The sequence below is a fragment of the Ruditapes philippinarum genome, unplaced genomic scaffold (genome assembly GCF_026571515.1).
Source record: "Ruditapes philippinarum isolate M1 unplaced genomic scaffold, ASM2657151v2 ctg247_1_1_1_1, whole genome shotgun sequence".
In the NCBI taxonomy this organism is placed as follows: domain Eukaryota; kingdom Metazoa; phylum Mollusca; class Bivalvia; order Venerida; family Veneridae; genus Ruditapes; species Ruditapes philippinarum.
In genome coordinates, this window is record NW_026852169.1 from 402635 (window position 1) to 425176 (window position 22542).

General features: G+C 34.0%; 1 protein-coding gene and 1 long non-coding RNA gene across 3 annotated transcripts; one reads left to right on the forward strand and one right to left on the reverse strand.

Moving 5' to 3' along the window:
• The first annotated feature begins 830 nt into the window (after positions 1-830).
• Positions 831-12167, forward strand: LOC132751314 (MOG interacting and ectopic P-granules protein 1-like). Of its 2 annotated transcripts, none has more exons than XM_060741480.1 (3): positions 831-990; positions 5582-5726; positions 7786-12167. In XM_060741480.1, the coding sequence occupies exons 2-3, from the start codon at positions 5643-5645 to the stop codon at positions 11701-11703; spliced, it is 4002 nt and encodes a 1333-aa protein (XP_060597463.1). In that variant the 5' UTR covers positions 831-990; positions 5582-5642; the 3' UTR covers positions 11704-12167. The 2 variants fall into 2 exon arrangements, with proteins under 2 accessions (XP_060597463.1, XP_060597469.1); XM_060741486.1 differs by lacking the exon at positions 831-990 and adding an exon at positions 1039-1178.
• A 2964-nt stretch (positions 12168-15131) lies between these two features.
• Positions 15132-16908, reverse strand: LOC132751330 (uncharacterized). The gene is made up of 2 exons (XR_009628670.1): positions 16776-16908; positions 15132-16616 (listed from the first exon to the last, which is right to left on the reverse strand). It is a non-coding gene; the product is annotated as an uncharacterized LOC132751330 (long non-coding RNA).
• Between the last annotated feature and the right edge of the window lie 5634 nt (positions 16909-22542).

The following is a 22542-nucleotide window of genomic DNA, read 5'->3' on the forward strand; positions in this document are numbered from 1 at the left end:
AGTTCAAATTTTGATTTTTCCAAAAGCTGAAATGCCGACGTCATGTATTTAGGAATTATATAATGGCTATATAGTGGCTATATACCCATATGAGGTATGCATACCGAGAATATTTCTGGTTAGCACCAACGTTCTGTACAATAATCTAATAGTCTTTTCTATGTAATCAAATTATTTAACGATTTATAATCACTTGCCAGTGACAAAAAGAATAATAAAAAGTATGTTTACATGCAGCTATAAAAACAAATCTAGTTTCTAATTTTTTATACTAGTTTTTTTTTTTTTAATCACCGTTTCTCATGAGTGGTATAAAAGTAGCACTTTATAAAGAACTGTTAAAAACACATTAAATCATTGCTTTAATTGGCTAGCTTATGTTTGCCTTACATTAGAGCTATATATAATTGTTCTTATAAGTTTGATTGTCCACGTGTACATATTCTCACAACTGGTGTTCTTAGTCTTTAAAAGTTCAAGAAAGTACACCGTCATCGGCCTAAACAATTCAAGCATTCATGCAAGTTTTGTGAACTTTGTTTTTTATATCAAATATAGTCAAACTAGATGTAATTGAGAAAAAAAATAGTATATGGCTTATATAGTAACTTTATCGTGATACATACAAAATTTCATGAAAATTAGAAATTTTGACGTTTTGACGTTCAACTTTGACCTATTATCATAATGACGTCATTACGTAATTAATGACGCCAATTCTTCGAAATCGTTTATAACAAAAATCTGAAAACAGGTCAATTGTTTAAACTCCCTGATCTCATTCGTGTAAACCCCGTTCATTTGATCAGCTCGCTCGTTAAATGTATGCGTGCAAAGCTGACGTCACTACAGACTACAAGTCACGTGATCGGAGGTCGCCATATTAGAGGTTCCCATTTTCATTGTGCGGCGAGAAGTATAAAACACTAAATCGACCAATTTACATCAATACACACGTTTTTACAATATAAACAAAATATGAAATTAAAGGTATAAATTTTTGCGTTCTATTGAATTAAGTTTAAATGTGTGGCGTCCTAATGAACCTTGACTGACACGAAATTATTTGTGGATTTATGGACTTGGCGACCGGGAAGTGCATGGCACGGCCGAGTTGGACTCCGAGCCGACCGGGGGGTTCGGGCTTGAAAATCATTTTTTTGCACATTTCTATGAATGTACTAAGTAACACTTCTTTATTATACCATTTTTAATTATATTTAACCCCTTTAAGTACTTTACTTTCGTTTTTGAAGAAAATAAATGTTGAATTTGGCGGGTATAGTTTTCATTGGAAACATGACAGTATTGAAAAAGTGGGTGGGGTAAAGTGTAATTTCTCATTTTTTATAAACAATTCGAGTAATTACTGTTTTATCAGTGCTTGAAGGCAATAAGTCGGCTTCAAAATTATTAAGAACTGTATAGACCTTTTTAAATTCTTGTTTAAGGGGAATAACAAATATTTTCTCACATAAAATGATAAAAGAAAAGATTGTTTATTAAAAAAGATGTCTCCAGTGTTTTGAACCCCAGACTCTAACTAGGTAGAAAAAAAACAGTTTGTACAGTTTTTTTTTTGTAATTACCAGGCTTCTATTTGATCAACTTGAATTTAGAATTTCATTCTAAAGGAAGAGTTGGATTTATTGTATGGCATACAGTAAATGGCGAGCCTTGAAGACTCACTAAAGTCACTGACATTTTTGGGCTTAGCATGTCATGGATTTTATTACCTAATAGCCTGATTAGTGCATGATGCACAGTGTCTATTCTAGTTGGGGGGATGGGGGGGATTCAATCCTATTTTTGAGAATCCCCCCCAATTTTTTCAGAAGCAGGGGGCGGGGGATTTTACATAGAGAAAGAAGGGGGAACAAATCAACAAATGTATAAATTTCCACATTTCAATAAAAAATTCCCCCCTTTTTTTCAAATCCTAGAATAGACACTGAATGTATAGAGATACTCGAGATGTCAGCAGTTTAAGGTTTTCCATCTAATTCTGAAGTATAAACAAACATTTACAAGTTACAACTTACATCAAATTGGTAATGAGGGCAATGCATTGATCACTGTTGTGAACATTATTCACAGTATATAAACGATTTGAACCCCAACCGGATCTTGTGAGAAGATCTCAGCATCTAAACATACAATCAGGCGTAATGACACATTAAACTATTAAAAATCGGCTTGAATTTAATATGTTATGGTATGTTAACATTTGAATCATATTAAGAAATAATTTATCTTTGCTTAAATATACATCCATAACCTTCTTCGTAAAATATATGCGCATAAAACGCTGTGCTCTTCGCCTCATGTTTTGTTTATGCCAACACACGCCGATTACACAAGCAAATGTATGCCTAAAATTGTTTTACTTCACTATAACTCATACCTGAATCTTTAATTTATTGTCTTAACCTCATGTTACCGGACAGACACTTGTGAAGATATCTTTGAATATTGATAAAACATAGTAAATAATAGAGGCCACATTTCTGAAAACTGTACCCGTCTTGCTAAAACAATTTTAATGATCTGTACCCTACTTGCGTTTTCACTGAACCATTACTTGCGAGTCACTTTTGATGATTTTTATTGTGTTTTTGTCGTATGTTCCAAATTTTATTGTGCAGAATAAGAAGTTATTGTGTCACAAGAGAAGGGTACATGTTTTACATGTAAGTAACTAAAACTGCACATGAATGGAGGAGCTTCGTCATGTTTTCACTGTCTACGAAAGTGGCTGTTTATACGAAAGTCAATTATTTCTTGATAGGAATAATTAACTAACAAACCTCATCTTCACTTACCATTCATTTTTCTTTGGAAAGATATAAAGCTTAAATATTACATATGCACTATAATTTTTTTATATTTAGTTCAACGGCATTGTTGTTAGTTTTGACGTGACCGTTATATTATTAATTATAAAGATCGTTGACAGGTTATATGGCCCTATATAAACGGCTATTTGTAAATATAACCCGAGCCATTTTGCGAGGGTTATATTGCAAATAGCCGTTTATATACGGCCATATAACCTGTCAACAATCTTTATAACGAATTTATAATACAGCAAGCATCATTTTTAGAGAAAAAAAGTAAGATTTCTTCATGAATCGACAGCAGCCGTGTATATAAAACTATATAAACATCGCGATTATCCAATGAAAAATGACGTTACAAACATGCAGTATTATAAAACGTCACGTATCAATAAACCTCGAAATATCATTACAAGATTTTTTTGCAGATTACTTATTTCAACATGTTGAAAGCTTTACACCTACCATTGATTTCATTCTGCTTATTTAAACACTGTTTTATATTCTCAGAAATTCATTGACTTTCCTTTTCTGACATGTACGACTTTTATTCTTGTATATCTTTCATAGGCGTCGACAATTTTGGCATCTTTTTAAACGGAGAATATTCGGAAAATTTTGAAATTTTAATTGTCACTGTTTCAGCAATTGGTGTTATAAACTTCTTTTTTTCGTTTACGTTATTGGCTGTGACGCTGAAATTTTTTAAGAGTAGGAAATTTTATTCTGATCATTATTTATTCTTATTTTCAAGTTGCAGTCTGGATGGCGAATAATTATGTGGTCAATGATGGCATTGGAATTCGTAGTCTTTACTGAACAGTATATACAGTTGTATTCTTCCATGGTGATCCGAAAGAAAAATATACATAGCATTATATATTTTATTAAACAAATGATTAACAATATTATCAGTTAAACCAATTCTCGGTAAATACCTTAGATCCCACCTTATATACTAAAATTTTATTACAATAATTTATATTTTATGGCAATAATTGATACAAAATCGCAATGAACGTAAACTTTTCTCCAATAAATCTTTAAAAATACTCACAAGTCAGGGTGCAGATAAAATTCGTAAACTCACAAGTAGGGTTCACAATCACCAGCAAGTAACGTTCAGTTTACGGAAATGACCTCCTTGGTAAAACTCTTAAATTTATGTTCAAGATACAGCAATATGTTATGCATATGACTAAATTATCGTTTGTTATTTATTACTTCAGTAGTTCGATATCACAATTCAATGTTTAACTAAATCAACATTGGAATAAGACGGATTTTTGTTCGTGTTCAGTGTTGATCACCTGAAAGTTGTTCGTGAGTTTCGATTATTATAAAGCCTTCGTGCTAACGTTTATGTTTTGCATAACTTAGACGTTTAATAAAGTTTCTCTCTTATAATATAAATATAGATTTACTAACCTAACGTCCATCAGTATCAATATATATACCAATATCGTAAACAAGTGAAGTAGCAGAATATGGCTGACACTAAAATCTTCTCACAAGATCCGGTTGGGGTTCAAATCGTTTATATACTGTGTTATTGCACAGTGAAGCTGTTTCAGTAAAAGTTTGTAAACCTGTGCCTCATACTTCTGTGGTACTTGACTGTTCAACACAGACAACAAACGTTAGAAGAATAAAATTCAGGAAAATATGTTGAATATTGTAGCAAAGACATGTCAATTACATCATGTAACGTTATTCCATTTAATGTTTGCATGTAAGCAATTATGTATTGTAAACAACATGGCAATTAACACCTATCTGCTTCCTAGTGAGTAAAGTTGTAGTCTCATATTTCCAAGGCAATTATGTTTTAATAGTTGCAAAGGCAAAACCAATAGTAATCTTTATTTTTTAGTACATCTATACCTAGCCCTGTGTGAAAGTGGAGTTTTTCTTTACGGCATTTATCAAATATCTCAATGGTTGTTTAACGAAGACAATTGTCTTAAAAGGTATGAAAACTAAAAGTGTAAAGGTGAAATAATTTACTTTGCTCTTAATCTGAAAAACTGTTAAAAAGTTCAAGTATATGTAGCATTTCGATAAAAATACAGTAAAATTAGTAAATCTACTGATAGGTGCATGATGTCTAGGAGGCACTTTTGACTGTTTATGGCTTGTACTTTGGAATTATGGGTACCACGGATTATGAGGCACCATTATATAATGATAGCACAGAGTTGCACAAAATAACTTATTTATATTATTGTTAGAAATATCCTGAAATAATTGTGTTAATGAAATTTTTATTGAATTAAGTATTGTGGATAGGGAGTTCAGATTTCACTATTATGTATTAATAGTATTGTAAATATATGTTGTCCTTATGGCAGGTTGTCCTTTTGGAATAAACCTTAAATTTTTATGTTGTTCTGTCTAAAAGAATGGGAAAAACCACACCTTTTTAAGCTTGTCTGTTGTGAAGAATTAATCAAGCTACTTTGTTTGCTGCAGCATCATCGTTGCTGTCAAAGTGCAAAATCTTTTATGTAGCCCGTCACTCAAATATTTTAAAAGTTATCTATGTGAAATTCGGAATACTTGCTTATCATGACTAGGTCCAGTTGTTAAACAAGTGGCATATTTCTGAAGCAATATTTTTGGCGTTTCACCCCTTTCTAATATGGAATTTTGAACAGACTTGGGTTACCACAGCATGTGGTGCTATTGTTTAGTGTTTAGACTTTAATATCCCAAGAATCACCCATTTTTTGTTTGTTTTGCAGAATGAGATAGCTATGTGAAGTCCAATTTTGCCAATACACTGTTATGATCTGTAAGTGAGGCATGGCAGAAGTAACCACAGACCAAACAGAAATGTTGAAGGAAAATACAGACAGTGCCATCCCTGGAAAACTAGTAACAAAACGGGTTTGTTTGTGATTTTGTGGTTGATGAAAAACATTATAAGTCTGCCACAACTGTTGTTAACAAATGTTGGTGGTCTTACCAGAGTTTCTGCCAAATGCATGAAATGTGGAGATCTTTAATGTATTCCTCCTCCAGTAAAGCTAGAATGTCTCCATGTCAGATAAATAAGTTTATATAAAAAACAAATACATCGGTATTGTTGTGCTCATGTAGGTTGGCCAGTTGACTGATTTTCATATTATGACTGTAGAGCATTGGATCGCTGGTTCAATTCTCGGGCTAGGCATAACATCGGTCACATTGAGTCTAATACATATAATTTTTGGTTACTTGTCTTTTTCTGCTGATAAGGAAATCATTTAGGGATTAGTAGTCTGTCACTTGCAGTGAAATCATAATTAATAGTCAGTTACATGTACCCAGGAAAGTCAGTGGTTCTAATGCAAGATATGTTTAAATTGGCTTAAAAAAACAACAGAAAAGCAAAAGATTGATATATTTGCAGTACATTATTAATGTTATTCCCCCACTTACAAAGTGGGGAGTAAACTGTGATTGGGTGATCTATTTGTATGTCTCTGTGGAGGATAAAGCCCATTACCTCAAAATGTTGGATTGTTCATCTGTCCACACATACATCCTATTTAGTATTACCCTTGTCTTATCAATAACTTCAGAAGGAATAATCTCAAAATTGTTAATCTTAGTTGGGACATTGCACATGGCCAGAAGTTGAGATAAAATCAGTAAAATCAGGTTGCCAATTCCAAGGTCAAGATCGTATCTAGAAGTCAAATGTTCTGGTCTATAACTTTCAGATTTGTGTATAGCAATAACTTGGCACATATAATCGAGTTGACATGATGTGCAGAGCACAACAACCAAGTTGCTACCCTTGATATCAAGGTCACAAAGGTCAAATTTCTTGTCTGCTCCATAACAAATTGACTATTGGTATTACATATTTAAAAATATTTAGTAACAGGCTGAGCGAAAGTTAGTTTATCCTCGGTCCTGGCTGAATAAAAATCATGCGGTCCAAGATAGATTTCCTTTCTGTCAGTCCTCGTGTCCTGATTAGATTTCAAGTTAAAAATTTCAATGACGTATGTGATAATTAGTTCTCAATTATGCAGAGAAATTTGTTAAAGAAAATATTGACCAACCATAGATTTAAAAATTTAAAATTTTGTTTTACGATGCCTGTTGAAAAAGCCAATGAATAACAATCTTAAAATAATAAAAAAATGTTTTATCTAATATAATTATAATCAACAACATTTAAAATTGTGAATGTTTCTGCAGAATTTTTTTTTTTTATTTCTCACATATTTTCACGATGCCGCTTTTTGTCCCCCGCCTTTTTTAAAGAAAAAAGGGGGATATAGAAATAGGCTCTGTCCGTCCGATCCGTTCCGTCCCATCAAACTTTTGTGTCCGGTCCATAACTTTGTCATTTATCAAAGGAATTTGAAATAAATTGGTACAAATGTTTGTTATAATAAGACGATGTGTCATGCGCAACAACCAGACCCCTATCTCCAGGGTCAAGGTCGCACTTGCTCATTCAAGGTCAACATTGTCTATTTGAGGGTATATGTCGTGTCCCGTCCATAACTTTTTCATAGATCAAGGGACTTTGAAAATACTTTGCACAAAAAAGTCACAATGATAAGATGATATGTCATGCGTAACACCTGTGTCCCTACCTCCAAGGTCAAGGTCTCACTAAGAGAGCAAAGATTTACATAGTCTGTTATAGGGCATATTTTGTGTCCATTCCATAACTTTTTCATAAATCACGGGATTTTAAAAATACTTTGCACAAATAATCACTATAATAACACGATATGTCAGGTGCAATACATGGGCCCCTGCCTCCAAGGTCACACTTAGTGGTCAAAGATAAACTTAGTCTATTTTAGGGTATATTTCGTGTCCGATCTATAACTTCTTCATAGTTCAAGGGATTTTAAAAATACTTGGCACAAATAGTAACAATAATAAGACGATATGTCATGTACAACACCTGCATTAATTACATTAATTTGTTTTTTAGAATGGTATTGATGAAGATGTTAGCAAGGAATCCAGTCTTGAGGAGAAGTCTGTCCCAGTCAATGGTGTTACTGATGACCTTAGCAATGGCCAAACTGAAGAAGTAATGGAAGTTGATGGCGATAAAGAAGAAAAATCCATTGAAAATGGAAATGAGAAAAAGTCTGAGAATGATAATACACCAGTCATATTGTCTGACAATGGAGACAGTGATGTTATGGAAAGCAATAAAGGGTCTGAAAGTCCTGTTGTTGTTAATTCTGATGCCAGTCAGGATGATGATAACTCGGTAGAATGCATGGATGTAGATGGTAAAGAAGACGATGACTCTAATATAGTTGAACTTAGCTCAAATGTTAGTGCACCAAATTCTGATATTGTTGAAGTTGGGCAGAATGATTCAAACAACCCTAGTCTGATTTCAGAAGATAGTTCAAGAGATTCATCAGTGAGTGAGGAAAGTGTGAAGTCGGGAAATAGTGTAGATTTAAAGCAGAAAGAGGGTTTAGTGGAGACTGTAAAGGTTGATGATGATGAAATTTTAATAACTTTGAATGATGAGGAAGAGGCTAGTAAAGAGAAAACTATAGATAAGAAGGCAGAAAATTTGTCTGGTGAAAATAATAAAGATGTTGAAAAACAAGAATCTGAAAATAAAGCAGAAATTACTGAAAGAAATAAAGAAGTAAAATCTTCCGATGAAGACACTAGTGCCAATCTTGTTAAATCGGTCCCTGTAGCTGCAATAACCACAGGAGCTAGTTTAATCATTCAAACATCTGCAAGCCAGGTTATTAACACACAAAACATTATTGTTCAAGGGCCAAATATACCAGTTGGTTCCCAGCTTATTCGACAGGGAAACCAGTTTGGATATGTAACATTAGTTGGAAAGCAGCATATATTTGTACCAGTAAATAGTACTGTTCCTGCCATGGTTGCTAAAAATCCAAATCTAGCTAATCAGTTAGCACCAGTACAGCAGCTACAACAAAAGGCAGCCCCTGGGCCCACATTGAAGCCTGAAGACCTTAAACCAAAGTCTAGCTGGGAGATGATAGAGCTGATGAGGTGGGAACTACAAAATAGAGTTCCTGATAATTACAACTGGTCGGTTGTTTTTCATGGACGAAAAGACGATCTTAGTTCAGTTTCAACTTTTCTTCAAGAGCTTGGGAGTGATGTAGTTAAAGAACAGGTATATAAGGACATTATACAGATTCAAACGAAAAAGAAGGTAGCAGGAGATCTTAAAGATCCAGAAATTGAAAGTTTAGAGAAAATGAAAACTGTTTATGAAAACACTAAGAAAAAAGTGGAACATTTGCAGCTTGAAACCAAAGAATGTGAAGAGTGTAAATTCAAGACGGAATCAAATGTAGTGATGAATTATCATAAGGACTTTCCACATTATGACCCACCTTGGGACACAAATAGAGGCTGGTTGATGTGTGCTCATTGTGATTTTAAAACTAGAACAGTGGCACATTTTATTTTCCACACGAAAGATATTCATAATGTGCAAGCTAAATTCATAGAGAAAGATCACTGTTTCCAGTGTTCTTTATGCCCTTTGAATACCTCGACAAAGAACAAGCTAGAGAAACATCAGCAGAAATGTATCAAACATTTTAAATTGAATTCCAACTTGCAACCACTCTACCATGATGTGAATTTCTGTATGAAGACCTGCTTTTATAAGCCAAAAAAAGTAGTCCCTAAACCACCTCCGCCTGTTAAGCCTGCTGCTGCTGCTGCAAAACCAACAATGTTGACACGGCAACAAGGTGCTCCACCAGCTGTTGCTCAGAGTTTGCTACCGCAGAATAAAAATATACAACAGATTACTCCAGCTGTTAGACCCAACACAAACGTTGCAATACGACAGCGTCTCCCATTAATGAGAAGTCCAGCACTTCAGCAACCTGTTCAAAGACCTCAGATTCAACAGCCTAGACCTACTTTAAGACCTCCTACTCTCCAGAGAGCCCCTGTTCCTCAGCAGAAGCCTGTTAAGCCTCCTAATAAAGAAATGTCTGGCTTTGAAGTGTGTGAGTTATGTGGTGGCTATGTCAAGGATCGGCAAGCATTGAGAATTCACTTCTATTATGCTCACAAAGTAGAAATGCCTCAGGCAATATTTAGCAGACCTAATCCGCCACTTACTTGTGAAGTATGTAAATCACACTATTGGACCACTCAAGGACTATCGAAACACAAGACGGCACAGCGTCACTTCATCGGAGCCCAGCCTCAGGCACCAAGTGGAAAGATCACTACTGAAATGGAATGTTTCATGTGTGTGAAGAGGTTTCCAAATATGTTTTTACATTTTGAAAAAACTCACGGGATGACGATGAAAGACTTGGTATTGGTACGTAAGTGCATCATGTGCGGATATGCTGCAAGTGATTATAAAAATTTGGAGACACATCTTGTGAATACCCACGGTATTCTGATAAAAGTAAATGACTATATTAATGATAAAAGTAAACCTGCTAGGCCAACTCCATCGACAGCTGTAATTGGAGGAGGTAAAAATGTTGGAAAGATCAACTACTGCGTTTTCTGCCAAATACAGTTTCCTGATAACATTCAGTTAACAATGCATTGTATAAAGATACATGCCACATGTAGGACTTGTGGAATGGTCGTTGCCACTAGCAAACACCTGGCAGACCACAGCTGCAGGAAAGCACATATTAATCGTTCTTGCTACATCTGTGGAACTATTGTTACATCTCAAGAAAAATATGCCATCCATTTACGTTCGCATGTGAAGCCTTGTCGAGTGAAAATTGAAAATCTGTCCACAGATGAAATTGTTGAACTAAAGGAAAAAATAAAGCGCGAATATAAGCCAGCTGTTATAAGCCTTGATTCCGAAGAAGATTCTGATGTTGAGGTTGTTGAAACAAAACCCAGTAAAATGAAAGTTGTCCTTGAAAAAGATGGAGATGATGATGTAGAAATGGTTGATCTCTCAGAAGACACAGATGAAAAATCTGATAAAACTAGTAAATCTGAAAACGTGACAGATGAAAGTGAAAATAAAAAAGAAACCAACACAAGTCAGGAAACAGCTAAAATCTCAGAAGAAAATAAAACTGAAATAAAAACTGAGTCTGGCGAATCTTCAGATGTGAAAGAGACTGGGGAAAAAAGTGAAACAAAAGAGGAAGAAATAAATATTGAAAGTGTTCAAATTAAAGAAGAATCTGTTAAAGATAAAACAGCTAATATCTCAGATGAAAATAAAATTGAAATAAAAACTGAGCCTGGCGAATCTTCAGATATGAAAGAGACTGGGGAAAAAAGTGAAACAAAAGAGAAAGAAGGAAATATTGAAAGTGTTCAAATTAATGAAGAACCTGTTAAAGATAAAACAAATTCATCAGAAATTGCAGATACAGTGGAGAAAATAAAATGTGAGACTGAAATAAACAGTGCTTCAAAGGCTAAAGACAATAGCAAATCTGAGGACACTACTAGTCAATCTGAGTCTGCTGTTGATGGACATGTTAGTAAAGTTAAGGAAGATATGGAACTTGAAAGTGAAAAAATCAGTAATGATGTAAAAGTTGAAACTAATACAATTGAGTCTGAAGCAGAAATGGAAGAAAGGTTGCTGGGAAAAGAGGATGATGATGATAGTGTTTCGAATAGTGACAGTCATAAACGTAAAAAGAGCGAGTCCGATATTGATGAAGATGAACTGTTACGAGATGATGATTCAGGTGTAAAGAGACTAAAAGTTGAGGGTGATAATACTGTCAAATCAGAAAACGATAATGCTGTAACATCAGCTGAAAGTAATGGTGACAAAATAAAAACTAAACCGAAGGACACTGAGGAACAATCATATGATGATGTAGAAATGAGTGAAAGTGTTCCTGAAGCAACAACTGATACTATATGATGTGGACATGTTGATTAGTAAATCCGTATTACCCATATGAATGCTTGTGATGAAAATTGTTAGGTGTTTTTTTTTCTGATGAAAATTTAGTGTTTTGTTTTGTTAATGCTCAAGTTTTCTATTGTTAAATCCTTTTAGTAAACGTGAATGAAACTGTGTTCTTTATGGAACATATATGATCTGAGTGCAATTCCATTTAATTGAACATCTTATACATTATATAATGTTAAATATGATTGGTTAAATATTATGGATAGGGTCACGTGTTTAAAAATGATTGAAATTGTTATGGGAATATTTTTACATTTGTTACATATTCATTCAGATTTGACATAATAGTGCTTTGATTTTACATGAAAATAAGTTGCAACAGCAGGGTCACATTATTGACAAGAATACCAAAACACTGTACTGAAATCTCTGAATTGATGGTCAACACAATTGATGTCCATATCTGTCATTATTTTAAATGTAAGCAGTTTATTAAATTAAAAATTATCATAACTGTTATCATGTTAAATATCTTAAATGAACTTTTAATCTGGACAAAACCATTCATCATTTCTAGGTAAAATTATAAAATAGTACTGATTGAATAGCAGACAGGGCAAATCATGATATCACAGCAAAAACATGCTGTCTGATCTTGGTCAGCACTGGTCATACGAGTAGTATCAGTTCTCATCTGCAGGCTAAAGTTTAATCAAAGAAATTTCAACATGATACAATGCAAGATATAGACTAACTACAGGTAAACTCTAGTAAGGTAGTATTTTAATATTTTGAATAATCACAGTGTCTATTCTAGGAATTCAAAAATAGGGGTGATTTTCCCCCCTCTATTTCAAAAAAGGGGGCGATTTTCAAAATCAAGGGGTGCCAATATAAACTGCCAATATTAGATTGTCTGTATTAAGTTTAAACTGAGCCGTTCAACCGATGAAATAATTAAAAGGAAAATATTTATTTAAGGCAGCAGAAGTGTTCCCCCCTTAATTTTTTAAATGAAAACAAATTATTATAGAACTGTCGTGATTTATTATAAAGGGTATGACAATACAAACAATCGACCTATCTTTCACATTTAGATCGTAGCCAAGCTAGGAATTGCCTCATTTTTCTTGATTATTTACTACACTAAAATGGTGCCAAACTGTCAGACAAATCACACTAGTTCCGGTCGGTAGGGAACATTCCGTTTATTTCCGTCAACTCAAGTAACCAGTAACATACGGTACTAAATTATTATAATTAGCTTACAGTTTCCTCCCTTCGGTTTCCAGTGTAAATGTAAACAAAACAACCAAATATAATGCGGGATGGAAGTTTTATGATTTTATTAACTTTTTTTATAGATGCGCGATTTTCACGCACATGATTATGAATTGTGCGCGATCTGTGAAATACTAGTGTGTATCGCACAATCGCGCGTCCTAGAATAGACACTGTAATCATGTAACATTATAAGCAGATATCAGAAAGACACTTGTTGATAACATGTTATTCTCAATTCAAATTTCATAAGGTTTTTATTTCATCCTTTCCAAATTGACTTCGGGTCATTTCCAACAGATGCAACTAAACATTTTGTTGGAAGAACAGTTCTTTGTAAAATTGTTTGAAAACTTGAATTACGTAGATGAATGGAATTATTAGGATAGTTTTAGAATTGATCATTTTATTTTTTTGACAGAATTGTTTTACTTCCAACAAATCATGTTTACACTTTTTCTCTTCAAAGTTTTAGGTAAAAACAAATTGTGATCAAATTTGCTATTCGCCAAATGTTTTGTTCAAGCCAATAGATCTATTTGCTGTATGATTAATCTATTTGCTGTATACTTTTTATTAGTTGATTAAGGACTTCTGTAACATTTTATTGATTGTTTTCTATATCTATGTTTCACCGTTTCAATAATCATTGCACGATTATACCAAAGAACTACAGTAAAACCTCTTCATGCAACACCCTGATGGCAATGGTTGCTATAAAAAGGTTTTTGTTTTAGAGAGGTAAAATTCATTTTCATGTTATAGTTATGGGAAAAATGATGATATTGTTACATAAAGGTTTTAGAGGGCTGCTCTGATGGGGTTACACTGTAGATATTAAAACAAATATATGCTTGGGCAATTTAATAGAGAAACTTAATAGAAAATACAAGACTTAAGTTTTTGAATATAATATGTTGTTTTTATACAGCAGAAAAATTGAGAAGGACCTGCTATGTGTGCTTAAAATTAATATATGAAATTATGTTACAAAATACTAGGGGTGTCATGGTTGGCAATACTGTCAATGACTTAATACCGTTCTATTGTTGAATTACTTTGTTATTTTTGCACAATCTATATATCTTGATACTGATTTGTAAAAAGCAAAGTACAAATTTATGTTTACCAGTAATGCACAATGATGGAAATTATATGTACAAATGTGTTCAATGTACCAATATATATGATATGGTGAAAGACATGTACTAATTTTGGGTGTTTTGGTTTTTCTTCACTATTATTCTGAACTACTATTGGATCTTGTGTGAAAATTATAGTCTTAAAAGATACAAGTATTTGTAACTTACCTTATTCCTCTGTTAAATTTATATAAGTATGGTTGATAAGACATCATCACTCGTGTAATACAATGATTATGATTTGGAGGAAGGAACTTTTTAATGACAAAAAAGTCATCATTTTAAGTAGGGAATATTATTTTTTAGAATTCAGTGAAGAAAATTGTTTAAGAAAGTTTAAATCATTATTTTTCAGTTCATAGATATTTTGCCTTGTTAAAGTTAAAAATAATCAGTCTTTGTTGAATATTATCCCCCGCCGATGGAATCGGGAGGGGGATATAGTTTTGGCGTTGTCCGTCCTTCCGTCCGTCCGTCCATCCGTCCGTCCGAATTTCCTTTCCGGAGTAGTTCTCTGCAACTAATGGCTGGAATTCAACGAAACTTTATGGGAATGTTGATCAGCATGTGAAGTTGTGCACCTGGGTATTTTCGTCTGGATATTTTTAGTATTTTTAGAGTTATTGCCCTTGACTTAGTAAAACGTCCGAATTTCGTTTCCGGAGTAGTTCTCTGCAACTAATGGCTGGAATTCAACGAAACTTTATGGGAATGTTCATCAGCATGTGAAGTTGTGCACCTGGGTATTTTCTTCTGGATATTTTTAGTATTTTTAGAGTTATTGCCCTTGACTTAGTAAAATTTTGTAATTTTCAACTTGTGTCGCATGTAACTCAAAAAGTATTTGACCTAGAGTCATGAAACTTTACAGGAATGTTGATCAGTATGTGTAGTTGTGTACCTGGGTATTTTCATCTTGATATTTTTAGCATTTTTAGAGTTATTGCCCTTGACTTAGTAAAATTTTGTAATTTTCAACTTGTGTCGCATGTAACTCAAAAAGTGTTTGACCTAGAGTCATGAAACTTTACAGGAATGTTGATCAGTATGTGTAGTTGTGCACCTGGGTATTTTCGTCCGGATATTTTTACTATTTTTAGAGTTATTGCCCTTGACTTAGTAAAATTTTGCAATTTTCAACTTGTGTCACATGTAACTCAAAAAGTATTTGACCTAAAGTCATGATACTTTACAGGAATGTTGGATCAGCATGTGTAGTTGTGCACCTGGGTATTTTCGTCTGGATTTATTTAGAAATTTTAGAGTTATTGCCCTTGACTTAGAAAATGTTTGCAATTTTCAACATGTGTCGCATGTAACTCAAAAAGGATTTGACATAGAGTCATTTAACCTTATTGGAAAGTTGCTCAGCATATTTAGTTTGTTCCTGGGGTTTCGCTTGTGGATTTATCCAGTATTTGTAGAGTTATTTCCCTTGACTTAGTAAAAACTGTTTCATTATGTTGTTATTTGATCCTTGAGTGCTTGAGTTAGAATCAACCAACTTTACAGGAATAATGATCAACATCACTAAATTACGAATAATGAAGTCTGGAGATTAAGATGTTTTTACATCTAGGTGAGCTATTGTGATCCCCCACCGTCCGTCGTCATGCGTCGTCAGCAATTTCTTTAAACAACATCTCCTCAGAAACAAATGACTGCACAGCAACCAAACTTTACAGGAATGATCCTAGGGTGGTCCCCTGCCAAAGTTGATCAAATGGTTCTGGTCTGTTGCATAGCCTTATGTCTTCAGTTGTTGTGTTAATAATAACCAGTACTCGGCGGGGGATATAAATTCAACGAATTTGCTTGTTATCCCCCGCCGATGGAATCGGGAGGGGGATATAGTTTTGGCGTTGTCCGTACGTCCTTCCGTCCGTCTGTCCGTCCGTCTGTCCGTCCGTCCATCCGTCCGTCCGAATTTCGTTTTCGGAGTAGTTCTCTGCAACTAATGGCTGGAATTCAACGAAACTTTATGGGAATGTTGATCAGCATGTGAAGTTGTGCACCTGGGTATTTTCGTCTGGATATTTTTAGTATTTTTAGAGTTATTGCCCTTGACTCAGTAAAATTTTGTCCGAATTTCGTTTCCGGAGTAGTTCTCTGCAACTAATGGCTGGAATTCAACGAAACTTTATGGGAATGTTGATCAGAATGTGTAGTTTTGCACCTGGGTATTTTCGTCTGGATATTTTAGTATTTTTAGAGTTATTGCCCTTGACTTAGTAAAATTTTGTAATTTTCAACTTGTGTCGCATGTAACTCAAAAAGTATTTGACCTAGAGTCATGAAACTTTACAGGAATGTTGATCAGTATGTGTAGTTGTGAACCTGGGTATTTTCGTCTGAATATTTTTAGTATTTTTAGAGTTATTGCCCTGCACTTAGTAAAATTTTGTAATTTTCAACTTGTGTCGCATGTAACTCAAAAAGTATTTGACCTAGAGTCATAAAACTTTACAGGAATGTTGATCAGTATGTGTAGTTGTGCACCTGGGTATTTTCATCAGGATATTTAGTATTTTTAGAGTTATTGCCCTTGACTCAGTAAAATTTTGTCCGAATTTCGTTTCCGGAGTAGTTCTCTGCAACTAATGGCTGGAATTCAACGAAACTTTATGGGAATGTTGATCAGCATGTGAAGTTGTGCACCTGGGTATTTTCGTCTGGATATTTTTAGTATTTTTAGAGTTATTGCCCTTGACTTAGTAAAATTTTGTAATTTTCAACTTGTGTCGCATGTAACTCAAAAAGTATTTGACCTAGAGTCATGAAACTTTACAGGAATGTTGATCAGTATGTGTAGTTGTGCACCTGGGTATTTTCGTCTGGATATTTTTAGTATTTTTAGAGTTATTGCGCTTGACTTAGTAAAATTTTGTAATTTTCAATCACAATCATCAGTCACACGGGGCCAGAAAAGTAGTTTCAAAAATGCAAAATTAAAAAATCTTGTCTGACAGTACAAGGCCTAGAGCTTTGATATTTGGTATATGATATAACATATAGGTCCTCTGCCAAAATTGTTCAAATTTTAGCCCTGGGGTCAAAATTGGCCCCACTCCAGGGGGTCATAGATTTTCCTTTTATGAATATAGTGAAAAATTTACAGTTTATGCCATGATTAATATATAAATAAAGCCTTATGTCTTCAGTTGTTGTGTTAATAATAACCAGTACTCGGCGGGGGATATAAATTCAACGAATTTGCTTGTTGGTATTTGTATGACACTCGTACAGTTTCATGTGAAGTAAATTCGGCCTTAGCAATTAAGGAAAATTGTACATGACTCTTTTTTTCATGTGTGTGTGCATAATCATGTTGATACACTTGCAGCATGTTGCAAGTGAAATTAACTGTTAAATATCTTAAAAGGACTTGTTCATCTGTCAAACTGGATGTAACCATTCATTGTTTTTAGAGAAAATTTCAAAATATGTACTGAATAGGCATACATTGTAGATAAGGATCATGTGGTGCAGAAATTCTGGCTGATACTGATCGGCACTATTGGTCATATGGGAAGTCAGTTACTAACGGCAGGCTGCTGTGAAAATTTCACGTCTTTTCTATTATAATGCACATGTGCAAGAGTGCTTTGTTAATAGATAACAAAAAAGTGTCTATGTATCAATAACAAAAAAGTGCATTTTCTCACTAGGTACAGAATGTTTATAATTGTTCCAAATGTTTGCAAATTTAAGTGTTAATGCGTTGCATATATTTACCAGTGTCATAAAACAGATACTACAATCCATTTGCTTTCCATCATTTTAGCCGCGTCATGACAAAACCAACATAATGGGTTTGAGACCAGCATGGTTCCATACAAGCCTGTGCAGTCTGATCAGGATCCATGCTGTTCGCTGTCAGTTTCTTTACTTGTAATAGAGTTGGTAACTGAACAGCATGGATCCTGATCAGACTGCGCATGGTCTGGATCCATGCTTGTCGCAAACGCACTATGTTGGTTTTGTTGTGACGCGGCTCATTTGTTTAAACGCTTTCTTAAGGAAGCAGATGGTCTCTTCAGTGTTTAATTCTGTATTTGCCTAATTGTTATAATACTGAAATTTAAAAAAAAAAAAGAAAAATGGGCATAAATGTTTTATTGATATTTAATGGTGATTTTGGGCTATTGTGGTATGTCTGTTTTTGTGGAACAGTTTAAAAGTTCATACTAACTGCCTTTCTATAGTATAATAAGATATGATTTATTGTTCAGTTATGATTGTTAAACTTTTTTACCTTCACCATGTTAATTCAAGTATTTTTAGCTCGACTGTTCGATAAGAATAAGTAGAGCTATTGCAGTCACCCGAGCGTCGGCGTCGGCGTAACCACTTATGTTAAAGTTTTTGTAATAGTTCAAATATTTTCAAAGTCCATAGACATATGGCTTTGAAACTTTGCACACTTGTTCACCATCATGACCCCAACCTGTAGACAGGAGGAGGTAACTCTATCAAGCATTTTGACAGAATTATGCCCCTTTTTCGACTTAGAATTTACGTTAAAGTTTTTGTAATAGTTCAAATATTTTCAAAGTCCATTGACATATGGCTTTGAAACTTTGCACACTTGTTCACCATCATGACCCCAACCTGTAGACAGGAGGAGGTAACTCTATCAAGCATTTTGACAGAATTATGCCCTTTTTCGACTTAGAATTTACGTTAAAGTTTTTGTAATAGTTCAAATATTTTCAAAGTCCATTGACATATGGCTTTGAAACTTTGCACACTTGTTCACCATCATGACCCCAACCTGTAGACAGGAGGAGGTAACTCTATCAAGCATTTTGACAGAATTATGCCCTTTTTTCGACTTAGAATTTATGTTAAAGTTTTTGTAATAGTTCAAATATTTTCAAAGTCCATTGACATATGGCTTTGAAACTTTGCACACTTGTTCACCATCATTACCTCAACCTGTAGACAGGAGGAGGTAACTCTATCAAGCATTTTGACAGAATTATGCCCCTTTTTCGACTTAGAATTTACGTTAAAGTTTTTGTAATAGTTCAAATATTTTCAAAGTCCATTGACATATGGCTTTGAAACTTTGCACACTTGTTCACCATCATGACCCCAACCTGTAGACAGGAGGAGGTAACTCTATCAAGCATTTTGACAGAATTATGCCCCTTTTTCGACTTAGAATTTACGTTAAAGCTTTTGTAATAGTTCAAATATTTTCAAAGTCCATTGACATATGGCTTTGAAACTTTGCACACTTGTTCAACATCATGACCCCAACCTGTAAACAGGAGGACTTAGAATTTATGTTAAAGTTTTTTGTAATAGTTCAAATATTTTCAAAGTCCATTGACATATGGCTTTGAAACTTTGCACACTTGTTCACCATCATTACCTCAACCTGTAGACAGGAGGAGGTAACTCTATCAAGCATTTTGACAGAATTATGCCCCTTTTTCGACTTAGAATTTACGTTAAAGTTTTTGTAATAGTTCAAATATTTTCAAAGTCCATTGACATATGGCTTTGAAACTTTGCACACTTGTTCACCATCATGACCCCAACCTGTAGACAGGAGGAGGTAACTCTCACAAGCATTTTGACAGAATTATGCCCCTTTTTCGACTTAGAATTTACGTTAAAGCTTTTGTAATAGTTCAAATATTTTCAAAGTCCATTGACATATGGCTTTGAAACTTTGCACACTTGTTCAACATCATGACCCCAACCTGTAAACAGGAGGAGGTAACTCTATCAAGCATTTTGACAGAATTATGCCCCTTTTTCGACTTAGAATTTACGTTAAAGTTTTTGTAATAGTTCAAATATTTTCAAAGTCCATTGACATATGGCTTTAAAACTTTCCACACTTGTTCACCATCATGACCCCAACCTGTAAACAGGAGGAGGTAACTCTATCAAGCATTTTTTTACTATCAAGCACTAAGAATAGTCGAGCGTTGCTGTCCTACCGACAGCTCTTGTTAAGGGACTTGTCCGTCTTTAGATCTTGACAAAACTATACATTATGTTTAGGGAAAATTCAAAATAATATGTACTGACAGAATAGCAAACAGTGCAGATCATGATGTAATCTTAGTCTGCATTGGTTGCATAGGTAGAATCTATTGCTGCCAGCAGGCTAATTGTAAAGCTTCATTGGGTTATTTTTCAGAATAGGACGGCCATTTTTCTTAATTTGCTTGTATTTTATGATAGGTTTTTGCTTTACAATCGTGCATAATAATTTTTTTGTAAATTCTGTATGAAGGACTGTATATTTGGAGGGAATAAGTTATAAAATGTAGTTGTCATAAAGTAAATAAAAATATAGATATTGATATATATGTAATAATAAGGAGGATATTTTGATTATGTTGCTATATAGATTAATATGGAGTAGTATTTTTGTTTCAAATGTTGTATAAGTTTGTGCTGCTGTGTGTCATATATAATATAAGAGTATTAGTTGCTATGTTCAGTGACTCCTGGAATAAATTTTACTGTTGTACTGTGCTTATGTAAACAATAAAGCATATATTTCTATCAGTAATATGTATGTTCTTTGTTCTTTTGTTGTACCCCCACCACAAACTTAAGTTTAGGGGGAATATAGGAGTCAGCTTGGTTGGTCAGTCAACATCATGGTCTCTGGCTGATAACTAGAGTTTGGAATGAGGTATTGTAAATCAAACTTGGTATATAGCAACCCAGGTTGGTTTTGCATTGGGGGCCCCTGTGGTCAAAGTCACTGTTACACTTAAAAAATGGTTTCCGGATAATAATCGAGTTAGGAATGAGATACTGTAATCAAACTTGGTGTATAGCAAGCTTATATGAAGACCTCAGTTGGTATTGCATTTGGACCCCCTGGGGTCAAGGTCACCATTACTTAAAATAGAAAAAAACAGTGTCTGGACAATTACTAGAGTTTGGAATGAGATTTGTAATCAAACTTGGTGTATAGTAAGCTTACATGAAAAATCCAATTGGGATTGCAATAAATTGAAATAATTCTTTGTACACTGTTGATACTACAGGCCCGAGTTAAAAATTTTTTAAAAGTATTATATTTCAAAAAGTCGAAGTTGCTAGCGGGGATATTAATCACCTACATATCGGCCTTAGTGTTTTTCATGGTGAAAATTCATTTTCTAGTCTTTTGCATTTTTCCATTTTGTTCAAAAAAACCTTGGATTTTTATCCGGGGTCGCAGGTTTAAACTCCATTAACAAACATTCTCTTTAAAAAGATCTCAAAAATTACTAATGTTTATTTTCTCTTACCGCAAATTAAGGATCAAGGGGTTGGGTTTTCAGAAAAAAATTGTTACAAATTGGGATTTAAAAAAAAGTCCCCTTTTTTAAAAATTTAAAATCTTTTCCGGAGTTTTAAAATCTTTTCACTGCAAATAGCACCAAAAATTTTTGAAAAATAAGTACCAAAATTTTAGGATAGAAAATATTGGGTGGGCAAATAGTTTTTTCATCATACCCTCTTTACATCGTTTCTTACAATAAATAAAAAACTTTTGAATGAATATGTTACAAACTTGGTATGTGGAGACCTGGCTTGGGATTGTTTAAGGACCCCTTATGGTCAAAGTCATCGTTACTACATGGGTGCAAGTTTTCAGGCATATGCCTGAAGTTCAGGTTTTTTGTGACAAATTCCACCATGTTTTACTATTAGATTATGTAGGGAAATAATTATGAATAAAGGATTTCAGGTTTTTCCAAATTTTCAACTTGCACCCATGTTACTAAAAATATCAAACAGATTCTGGACAGTAACAAGTTTGGAATGAGATATTGTGATCAAAATTTGTATATAGCAAGCTTTTATGTTGAGACCTTGGTTGGGATTGGTTTTGGGCCCCTAGGGTATGACTCTTCTTGCTATGGTGACAGCTTTAGTTATATTGCTTAACTTTCTTCACTCATAAAACAGTTTCTAGAGAGCTCTTGGGGGGTATTTTCTTGACCTTGACCCCATTAAGGTCAAATAGTTACTGAACATAGGCATAATGTGGTAAAAAAGCCTAAAAGCCTAAACCTTTTGTAAGCTACCTGAATAGCCTATTCACATGATGTTCCATTCTTGACATGATTGGGAAACCAAAAAAAAATGCTAGGGGCCCTCTATTTTTAAAACCAAACTTTTTTCATATCACGCTGTCAGCTTTTTCCTGACAACAAATCATTATTTTTATTTTCTTTCCCCAAAAAACCCCCCCTTTTTATCCCCCCCATAATTTTTTTTAATCAGCAGTGAAAACAGAATCCCCTTTAAAACAAATTGTTCCCAAAGATGAATTTTTTACAGAGAAACCACTTTCCTTGGGGTATCTGGGTTTCCAAACCCTTAACCAATTTAAAATTTTAAACACAAATTTAAAACAAAAAAAATATAGTTAAATGGGGTTTTATTTATTGTTCAA

Bases quoted from the DNA above. Each gene is read 5' to 3' on its own strand.
- LOC132751314 (XM_060741480.1), top strand. From the start codon at position 5,643: ATGGCAGAAGTAACCACAGACCAAACAGAAATGTTGAAGGAAAATACA. The intron at 5,727-7,785 runs GTTTGTTTGTGA...TTTGTTTTTTAG, and splicing joins GAAAACTAGTAACAAAACGG to AATGGTATTGATGAAGATGT.